General features: G+C 40.8%; 1 protein-coding gene across 1 annotated transcript; it reads right to left on the reverse strand.

Annotated features, from left to right (window-relative positions):
* Positions 1 to 879: 879 nt before the first annotated feature.
* Positions 880 to 11389, reverse strand: SRD5A1 (steroid 5 alpha-reductase 1). The gene is made up of 5 exons (XM_058029590.1): positions 11064 to 11389; positions 8868 to 9034; positions 6413 to 6514; positions 4142 to 4292; positions 880 to 1986 (listed from the first exon to the last, which is right to left on the reverse strand). Exons 1-5 carry the CDS (start codon positions 11387 to 11389, stop codon positions 1920 to 1922), a joined length of 813 nt encoding a protein of 270 aa, XP_057885573.1. The 3' UTR covers positions 880 to 1919.
* Between the last annotated feature and the right edge of the window lie 199 nt (positions 11390 to 11588).

The following is an 11588-nucleotide window of genomic DNA, read 5'->3' on the forward strand; positions in this document are numbered from 1 at the left end:
ACCTGAAGTGCCTCCTCCCACTCCTCCCCTTGGTATCTGCACAGATGGCGCTCTGCCCAAGAACATATTTTTTTTCTTTCTTAAATATGTTATTAAAAAGACATTACTGTCCTTCATGATGGGCTCAGCCTTGGTCAGGAGCAGGCTGGCCCTGGGATAAGCTGGCATTGACTCTGCCAGACAGGGGGGAAGCTTCTAGCAGCTTCTTACAGAAGTCACCCCTGTAGCACCCATCACCAAAATCTGGCCACACAAACCCAAAAAAGATATTAATTCACCATAAACTGCATAAAGTAGATAGCAGTTTTTGAATCCTATATTTTTTTCCACTAAAAGAGATTTTGATAGGTGGATGATTTAGACAAGAAGATCTTAAAAAATGCTGCAGAGATGACAAGATTTAGAGATATCCTAAGATTCTAAAATTATCTTCAGAATATGCTTTAAGTGAACTATTGAACTCTCATTGTCAAATACTCCATTTTAGCGTTGAGGAGTAAATCAAACTCTTCACCATCCTCTCTCTCCAGCGAGCATTTTTGCTGCTCATCAAAACAAATCTTACTGCAATACCCTACTGGAGAACTTAGCATCTGGCAAAATTATGTTACTAATTTATTTTGAAGAACATAACCCAACACAGAAGTGCAAACAGAGCAGATGACACTTGGCAAACGTTCAAATTCCATTTATTTTCAAATTATATTAGCAGCAGAGTTTTGTGGAAAGATTTTTTAGTTAGTGTTCATTTGCTTGTTTTTAAATTTTTTTTAATTATTAGAATTTGGTTGTTCACTTTCACTCCAAGGCTTTGTCAGATTGCCTTTTTTTTTTTCTTTTAGTTCTCCCTTGAGTTGTTTTGGGTTTGTTTTTACCAAAAAAAAAAAAAAAAAAAAAGACTATTATTACAATCATGCAAAAGACACAAAACTTGAAAATCTGTATGCTTGGGATCCCATCATGTTCTTGAAACCATCTGGAGTCCTTTGTGAGTAAAAGGTTGGGGGATGAGAACAGAAACAGGGCTCCAGAATTTTAGAATATAAAATAATCTAGAATGTTAGCAACAGAAGAAGGAAGACACTTGATTTTTTTAAAACAGCATAGTAAGAAAATTTGTTTTAAATATCAAGGTTTTTTTATAAATTAAGTTAGAAAACATTACACAATTGTTAACAATGCTAGATTGGCCTAAGTACCCTAAGTAGACTTCCAAAACCAGTTTAGAGTGAGAAGACACATATTGCATATTGAGATAGCTATCAATTTTAAGAGGTAGATGACAATATTAATCTATTAGCAGTCCAACTTTTATGTAAATATTATGAGATATTGTCTGTGCAGTGCCCCTATATTTGTAAGGGTGCAAAGAGAAGGAAAAACACTGCCTCTCATCTAAAAGCAACTGTATTCATCTAATTCTTTGGTCTACATCACCAGCTCTTCTGGAAATGCAGGTAGGGGAAATTTAAAGGATTAGTAAGGTAAGGAAAAAAAATAAAACCAAGCCTATTTGTGTATGTAGGCAGAACACACCATCCAGACCGCAGTGAGGATGGCTGAGCTCACAGCACAATCCTCAGGACAGCTTGGCTACATTGAGCGGAAAAGGCAGAAGCCCTCACAGGCAGAAAAAGAAGCATCAGAAGTCGTGCACAGTACTTCCCATGATGCCAATTCAGACTCATTGCCTAATGTATTTATGAAGGTGCTTCACTGCTGGAAAACCATTTCTGTTCCTATTCACCCTGTCCATCAGATTTCTGGGTTACCATTAAGAGGAAAAAGCAGTAAGTAATAGCAGCACTGATGGAAAGGCTTTGCCACAGTGATGATCCGAGTGTGTTGCTAACCTGCCAGCATCTGTAAAATGCTGGCTGTTTCTAAAAGCATCCATCTCAAAGTGTTAAAAGCACAGCTCAGTACAAAAATGGGATGACAATTTTTCTGTCCTTTGGATAGTCTTCAAATTTCTCAAGGTACCATCTGAAAAACAAAAAAAATCTGATGACTATTGAGACTTCAAAACACTGCTGAGGAAAAGAAAGATTTGTACAATGTGTTTAATTTAATCCATACATGTTTTTTTCTACAAAAAAAAAAAAAGCCTTTATAATCTACTCTGGATAGAAAAATGGCATTTACTGCACTCATCCTAATGATATCTAATCACCAAATATAACAAAACTAAGTTACATCTGCCAGCAATGGTAAATCAAACCAACAGATGTGGTGAGATATGTCAGGGAAGGAAAAACCCATTCTTTCAAAATGTATGGTGTTACACATACTGAGTATTTACATATTTTAAAATTAGAGGGAGAAAAAATAAAATCAAAAACCTGTCATTGCATAATGACGTCATGTGGAAGCAAGGGATACTTCACACACTGGAAGGAGAATCCCATTCTGCATAGAAGCATCTTTGGCTGCAGTTAGAATCTGGGTAACCAAACTGAACATGATGAACATTGCACTTGCCTTATTGCTAACACCCCTCAAAGACCATCACTATTTTCAAATACAGACAATTTAAAAAATTGCAGAGCACTATCAGGTATTATTTGTGCTTTCACCTTTCATAACAAGCATGTTTACTCCTATTTTTGAATATTTATTCTGCTTCTCTGAAATAAAAGAACTAAGTTCACCTGGGCTCCTTGAAAGAGCAGATATTCATAATATCAATAGCTAACCAACTGCAAGATCAAAGCTGGAATAAACAGAACAAAACATGCAATGCATGATAGGTGCAACCTGCATCTAGGCAATACAATTATTACCCTATTTACCCATTTCAGTAATTTATTCTAAGTTTTTGAAATAAACAAACTACACTAACATGTTTCTTCATTTACATGGATTTGCTATTTTTAGTTGCTTAGGTAATTTTTCCTGTACCCCTGTTCCATTATCATGCATTTTTCCTTTAGTGTAAAAAACTCCCTTTAACAACATTTAGCTTTTCTTGATGTTCTGAAAGAGTGCCATCAAGGCTTAAGACTGGTGGAAACCAACCATTGAATTTGAGCCTGAAGAAGGTGATACACAGGGAGAGGCAGGAGAACCTGTCCTTGCTTCATCTGGCAAGGAGGAGACACTCAGAAGTCAATTGGATGAGCCCTGGGCAACTGGGCAGAGCCTTGTGGTTTGCCACACACCAGTTGACTGGACTACCTTCAAATGCTCCTCCCAACTCAAGATACTCTGCAACTCTGCTCACTAATAGCAGGTGATAAAACAGGAAGAGACGGTCAAAGGCAACAGGTTTGGAAGGCTCAGGGTGGATAGTGGAAGAAACTTGTTCACTGGGAGGGTATGACAGACCCAAACATCCTATAAACAAGGAACAGGAAAACCTCTTTTTGGAGGTTTTTAGTACTCCATTAGACATAGACATGGCTGCCCTCACAGATGGTCAGTATTTTTTATCAACCCATTTTCTCCTTAAATTCATGTTTATTTCCTCTTATGCCACTAAGTTTCAACATGAGAACCAAAGAAGGAAGCTGAAAATATCCAAAATAAAATTAACATGTTAAAATTCATTTAAGCATGCTATTCCTTAACGAGAATCCTTTCAGGAAACAAGTCTCCCCAAACTATGGTCCTTCTGGTTAGCGGGAAAGCCACACTATAAATACAGTACATGAACAGTCAGAATGTTTAGAGCAGAAAGTTCATTAAATGTCATCAATCAGAACTGTTTTCATAATGTCCATACAATTGATTATAGACAATATGATACAGACATGACTATGAAGTGTGCCTGTTAAAGACAGCTTGGGTGATTTTAAAAAATTTATATATTAGAGAAACAAGTTTGAGAAGGGATAGTATTTTATTAATTAAGACAATATTGCTAAACTTGCCTATAATTTTTACAGATCCAGGATGAACTATCTTCATTTAAACATTATTTTGACCACCTTGTTGTACTGTGTTTATGTTCTATACTATTCTGCTGAAATTTTGCAGTACTTAGTTTTCTCAGAGTATTCCTTATCATATTCTACCCTACAGCAACATTCTCTTTCACAAGACTTGCTCTGCAACATCCCTGTAGGATGAGGCATAATTTGTGAAATGGAAATGCAGTGTGGCATAGAGACAACAGAACTGACAAGGCAGGAACACTTACTTGTGGTGTTGTCTTGCCCTTGAACTCAGGATGAAGAGAGTGCACAAGGAAAATGCAAAGCTTTCAATGGTGCAGCAGGCAAGGGCAAACCCAAACCATTCCAGGATCTCTCCAAAAAAGTTGGCTCCGCTGACATACTCAAACATTCCTCCTGGAAGCAGGACAGAGTTAGTTCAAAATACCTTAGTCAGGATGTTCAATGTTACCTTTTCTGTACACCAAGTAGGAGCTATATCACCAATGTCTCTATTTGATTTTTAAAGGCAGTGGAGACAGCATTTTTCAGTTCAAGCTGCACCATGAAGGAACACTTCAGACCTCATTCTAAGACATTTATCTTTAAATAAAGAAAGAAAAGCAGATTTACTAGCATCAGAAGCAAGTACATGCCTTTGTGAATAATTACTTAATGACATATTCTTTGATCACACCCTAAAACTTTTTTAAAATACGTAGAAATAGAAAACATGCTCCCCTTGAGCCCCAGAAAATACTCATAGGGTTACTCAGCCTACAATTTAATTTCTTTAAGTACTTTAGAATATAAGTTAATTATTAACAATGCTATTAATTATGAACAACACTATTACTATGAAGTAAAGTTCCCAATTTGTTCTCTAACTTGCAGTTATTGCACTTTTGTTCCCATTCCTCATCAGATCTGCTGTTTCAGCCTCTACACTCTGAAAATTTGGCAGTCTGTGTTAAATCAATTGTATAGACAATTGTGCATAAACAATTGGTACTCAGCTGCTGGGAATTTTATAAATCAAGAATTTCACCCTAATTCTAAAGTTGGTGTACAAATGGATAACATCTCAGTATGTGCTTTACCAGTGGGACTAAACAAACAAGTATTTGGCAAATGTAATAAAGAACATGTTTTGACCTTGCTCTCTAATTACACTACCTTTGTGACAAAAGAAAAGTGAAATTCTAGCACTTAAACTGGATAAGCAACATCAAAAAGACCAGCTACTCCTGATTTTACAGCAAATACCGTATTTCCTTCAGATCCTTTTTGTACACTGAACACAGTATAGTATGTTCATATTAATTTTTCACATGAGTACTTCCATTTACATCTATTAAAATTATAATTATTTTCACCTTTTGGTGAAAAATAACAGTCTACCTTATATATCTTAGTTCTTACAGTTTTATTAAAAAAATTAACAACCAAGAAAAAGCAACAACTACGGAAAAAAAATGTAGTGAGATAACAGAATTCAGAGGTATTATCTTTCTGCTCTCAGTGAGTGTAATGTACCCAGAAGAGTGCCTGTTTCCAAAAGTGATAATAAACCTTAACACTTCAATATAGGCTCCATAAGAAAGCCTTTCATATTCTCCATTTTCCCCCGAAGGCCAGAATTTACAATGCCAAATTCATTTGGATTTCTGTCATCCTTTCCCTGTGTCTCCCTTTTCAAAATTGTTGCTGTTCTCCAATGACTTCAGGTACCTCCCTCTTATATTGGACATGAGATGGGTCACATGCTGAGAACTTTCTTCATTCCCCTGCTGCCTCCACACTGAGTGAATAATTTAGGTCTTTCTTCTCCACCCACTTGCTGATTCTCTAAAAAGTCGGGCAATGCTGTTACATTTTTACCCCTTTTTAAAAACATAGCCAATGTTGGTCAAGAAACCCAAAGATTTGCACAAGCCAAGTGATATAATGAAACAGATTCCTTCTAATATTTACCTTCAGGGGGAAAAAAATGTTTCCCAAACTATAAAATCACTTCCCGTGGTAGAAAACAAAATGCTATTTCCAGTTGCCTCTTATATCATAAATTACTATCTCCTCTAAAATACACCAAGCTTTAGCAGACTATTCTCACACAGAATCATTTTAGATTGGAAGGGATCTCTTGAGATAATCTTGTTCAACCAGCACTGTTGAAGCAACATCAGCCAGAACAGGTTGTCCAGGACTATGCCCAGTGTGGTTTCCAGTCTCCCTTCAACCTCTCTGAGCAACCTGCTCCACACCTGTGTGTTTGACCATCCTCCCAGCCAAAAAAAAAAAAAAAAAAAAATTCAGATATAATTTTATGTGCTTGAATTTTGTGTCCACTGCCTCTGGTCCTGTCAACAGGCACCACTAAGGAGAGCCTGGTTCTCTTTTCTTCATAATATATAAACTTTGGTAAGATCTCCCTGAGCCTTCTCTTCTCCAGTCTGAAAAGTCTAAGCTCCCTTCACCTCTTCTTATATGAGAGATAGTTCTTTATGTTGTATTAATTTCTGTACCATTTTACTTACCTCTTGGTATCTTGTAACCAGTTTCCCCTGGTTTTCTCAGATTTCTGAGAATATGATCAGAATGAATATTGATGGCCATGCCAATCAACCATCCTAAAAAACCTGAAGAGAAATATTGAAAATACTATATTTAGTGCACTGTGTTTGTTCAGAAAACAAACTACAGTCCAATGGCACATTAGGAATATTGTCTCAAAGCAGTAATAATGTAAGCAGCATAAACAGCTCTGGTGACATCCTGCACGGTCCCAGCCCCACACTGTGCTCTTCAATCAGCAGAGCTCACAGTATCAACAGCTCCCTAGACAGGAAATAGCACTTTAAAAATGAAGTTTATTCTTATGTTGCTAGACTTATATAAATGTATGTACGTGCATATATATGCAGATGTAACGTATATGTTTCCCTAACTTTGACATAGAAAAATATGCTAAGATTTTACACACTGAAGGAAACAGCCATTTTTAATCTTCCCAGAGGGACACATCTTAGCCCCACTCTCCTTTGACTATGTTACTGATAGTACATCAGAATTTCCCCAACAGATTTCTGTGCAATAAAAGGAATACAACTGTGAAGGAATTAACGGGCCATTTAATCATTCAGCAAAGCGGTTTAGCCATTTATTACAGCCCTTCACAGAAACTGAGATTGTTGTCACACTCTGCATCCTTATGTTGCCATGAGGGTGGGATAAATCAAAAAGGAATTTAGGATTGGAATCCATTATTTTTATCCCTTGGCAACATGTTACCTATGTTATCTTCCCTTGAAGGCAGCATTCCCTGCTGATAAGGAATGGATAAGGTCTGTGTTTTGCGGTTAATCAGCGCCTCATCTCAGATTCTGTGATTAGTCTTCCTAACAAGACACAATCATCTGGAGCATCCAGATACCTATGAATATTAGGAGAGACTGGTAACCACATCCCTTGTCTACAAGATCATACCCAGATATGGACAACACATACACGCTCCTCAGGTTTGATGTGCAACGAGAGCAGAGGTGACACACGTGCTTAGTTGCCTGGTGGCCAGATAAAAAGCTTCATGTAACAGTTGAGGAGCTGATGTTCTGTAACCTGCACCTTGTAAGTTACAGGTGCTGTTCTGCTTTGCAGAACTGCTACTAAAGAAGTGTGTTTTGATGCACAAAAGAGTTAGCCATCAACATTCAAAGGAAGTAGTTGAATAGGGACTTAAAGGGGTAAGAAGAGACATGGCATACTGCAAAGGGTTTGAAGAAACTAAAGCAAGCAAAGGAAGAAAGGAGTTTCCAACTAAAAGTGCAGACAGATTAGGAAAGGACACAAGAGGTGTTGGTGTCCTGTTTATAGCAGCCACCACTTCAGAGTTTCACCAACTCTCTTGGTAAATTCACAAGCTCTTAATTGGCATTCAGGTGTAAGGTTCGTGCTGAAAGATTATGACGTTCTTGGCTTGCAAGCTCATGGTTCTGCATTTGAAGCAGAACATTCCTGTTTCTCTGAAAACACACAAGTTCACTGCTCTGAACTAAACCAACACACAGTCCAGAGAAACCATGAGGAAATCACATCAAAACCATATTCCTGCTCCAAATCAATTACTGCTGTACATATAAGTTATTGTGGTCCACAAAACAGACAAAATATATAAAAGGGTTCCACAGTGAGAGGTGACACAGCCCACTAGTCTGCCTTTGACTGATGAGGCAAAACATTGTGGTTTATCTTCAGATGCAAATGATCTTCCTATAAAGATTTCATTAGGAAATTGTACTATCATTTTGACAGCAGGCAAAAGTAGATATCTAGGAAACAAAAAAATTGAATAAATAAATTACTTTGTCACTAAATACCTTAGTCTTTTAATCATATCCTTCAAGTATAAATGTAACCTCACTTCCCAACTGGGAGTGAATGATCAACCCCTCCACCCCTTCCTTGTGTGGCCAGTTTTGTCATTTGACAAAGCCACCCCCCAATTACAAGGGCAGCTGGATTGGTGCCTGTGTGTGTATCCAGTGTAGATATCCTGACACCAAGGACTTGCAGCACTTGCCATGGCATTATGAACAGTAGTTAGAAGCTACCCTTGCTAGATTTTTTTACCCCATGATTTTGTTACTTTAGTTTAATCTACATGTTAGACAGAAAAGCTTTGCTTTTTCTAAACCTGCATGCTGCTGGTTCCATGTAGGGCTTCAAGCTTCCACATGAAAAAAAAAAAACCTGACTTGGATTTACTTAGTTGTTAGAGAGTAAAGACGACAATCAGATCATCTAGCACTGCAGAAAGTAGTGTCATTTCAAAGGCTAAAAAAGGTTAAAAGGCCTCCAGCTACACCAATGAGAAAATTATGAGAAGACTTCTAAAATGGCATTGAAGATACCATAAAATCACAATAAAAAATTAAGAGCTATGAAGACAGAGGCAAATGACACCTGATGTTCTCATGGCATGATTTAACTCACCTGTAATGAAGCATGAGCCGCCCAGCCAGCCTGGAGGGTATGTTGCATAGGTGGTTAAGCTTCGGCCCTGCAAGTACCCGTTGAAAGCACAGAATAGAAGCGCTAACACAAAAGTGAAAAACGGCGTTGGTTTTCCTTCTCGGATCAGAAGGGGAAAGATGAGTGCCCTATAGCGAACAAATAAAAGAAAATTTATTGTATTAACCACAAAAATGATAGTTTTGAAGTCCAAACATTGTCCACACTACCTTACTTTACAAACTCTCAGCACCAGCCCTTGGAGTCTGAAAGGATAGCTGCACTTGCTTTAATATCTAAAACATTCTTTTTTTTTTTTTTTGCCTAGTTGGAATGACAAAACCAGTCCTCTCTACTGTACGGCAGAAATTTTGAACTTTGCATCCAAAGCAATTACTTTGGTGAGAGGAATAAAGACAACTGATATTAAGTACAGTCCATTTTTGTCCCTAAACCCTCAGTTGTATCATCAAGCTTTCTGAGATGAGCTAGGAAACAAGACCCCTCCACTAAATTCCTCCAGCATTTCCAGGGGGAAAGTCAATCCCCTTTAAATTAACCTAATTGACCTCAGTTTCCTCCCCATCCTGTAAGCCAAAACATTCATTGCTTCACCTTGACAGTCTTGGTCTACTCTATGACACCTCTAAAGATGTGACAAACCCTCAATTGCCATCCCATTTGGGAAAGGAATCTTGATTGCTTTTCCTGGGGGATTATGCAAGTAAACAAACTAGCTCCAAACAAGAAGAGCAGGTGAACACTCTTGTGCTCTTTCTTGTGGTACTAGCCAACTCCCAATTGTCTATTGATTTAATTATGATCTATAATGATACAGAAGCAGGATCACTGAAGCCTGAGCATTCTTCATGTGTTTTCCACCTACCCAAGGACAACTGCTTCAAAATAACTTTTCCAAAGGAAGTCCAACCTTAACAGCTTTCAAGAAAGAGTAATAAACTCACTACAGGATTATTTAAAGCATGCAATGCCACAAGAAACAGAACTAGATAACAGAGGTCTCTTCCAGTCTACACTTACCTTCACAAGAGTCCCTTGGGTTTGGCAATAGCAACAAGCAAGTGGAAAAAAAGAAATTGCAGCACAGCTCACCTTTTTGTACAAATCATTGCCTCACATTCCTGGTTATTCCCAGACACCGAGAATGAGTTGAGATCCCATGTAAAAACTAACGTCTTTACACTTAAGAATAGAAAAAGGGGGAGCAAAGACACAATTGCAGGTTTTCAAAGGCAGCCTCCAGGCCAACCATATGTCATATACCTCCCCACAACAAGGCTGCGGAACACACGTGGTCAAAAGCAAGAGCTTCTCTCAATAAGTACCAGAAAATAACATATCAGCCACACAAGGGGCTTAAAATAAACCTGACAAACCTAACCCTCCTGTCTTGGCGGCAAATTTACTCGTGGAGTACGACAAGTAGCTACTGTCCATAATTTGAAGGGAACAGCATGATTGCACCTGGGCTCCCACTAAGCTGCCTTCACCCAGTATTTTTACAAAATGCCTGAATACTCTTGACTACCTGGCAACATAGGGCACTCAGCCCCAGCTTTGCCAGTATTTTAATGAATCATTGAATACACTGAGCTGAAGGAAACATACAAGGCTCATCCAGTCCAACTCCTGCAACGAACGCTATGTTGAAAGACAATGTTGAACAATATAATTAGAAAATAGCTATTGTTTAGCAACATCAAGATTATATCAGAACAAGGTGCTGAACTTTCCTGGTTGTAACACAGTGACCTTAAGACAGCCTGCTCAATTCGCTGCTGAAGCGGGAGGCACAGCAGCAGGAGCAGCACGGGGATGGAGCGGGGCGCTTAGGGAGCGCCAAGAGCATCGCCGGAGCATCGCAGCGCACAGCGCGCACAAGGCAGCCGGCACCGCATGGCCACGGCAATTCGCCGGGCTGCCGTAACAACACGGGGCACATCGCAGTGCAGCGAAGCAGAAGAGACATCAGTAACTATCACATTAAATAACAAACGCTAATTAACAGAACCTCAACCCCTTCAGTCAGGAAGCAGCAGCCAGGTACCTCTATGAAGACCGACCCCTTCTCCTACCCCAAAAGCACGCAGGGAGCCCCCGCCATCCGCCCCAGCCCCGCCGGTGCCCGCGGGCAGCGCCGCCCGCCCGCCGCCGCACCTGTGCGCGTAGTGCAGGAGGAAGCAGCCCAGCAGGACGCGGTTGGGCCGGGCGGCCGCGACCGCCCCGCCGCAGGCGGCGAGCCCGAGCGGGACGAGGAGCGAGGGCAGCTCCTGCAGCACCCAGGCGGCGCGGGCGGGCAGCAGCCAGCCGAAGCGCCGCGAGGAGTACCGGCCGTAGGGCATGGGGATGAAGCGGAGCAGCAGGGAGGAGACGGCGCCCAGCGCCATCAGCCCGTAGGAGAAGAGCTCCAGCAGCCGCCGCTCCTCGGGGCCCTCGGCCCGGCGCCACAGCGCGCACACGCCGCCATCGCCGGCAGAGCCCATCACGATCCGCCGCCTCGGTTCATCTGGCACCGCCAGTGGCCGCCGGGGGCGTGCCCGCCGGGCCGCCCCGCCCCCGCCCGCCCGTTGTGGGTGGGGCCGCGCCGGGCCGGGCCGGGCGCTCGGGAAGTTCCGCCGGGAAGCGGCGCCGGGAGAAGGCGGGCGGGCTCGCGCGTGCGCGCCGGGAGCACGCGGCCGCCGC

This window comes from Melospiza georgiana, chromosome 1 (genome assembly GCF_028018845.1).
Source record: "Melospiza georgiana isolate bMelGeo1 chromosome 1, bMelGeo1.pri, whole genome shotgun sequence".
In the NCBI taxonomy this organism is placed as follows: domain Eukaryota; kingdom Metazoa; phylum Chordata; class Aves; order Passeriformes; family Passerellidae; genus Melospiza; species Melospiza georgiana.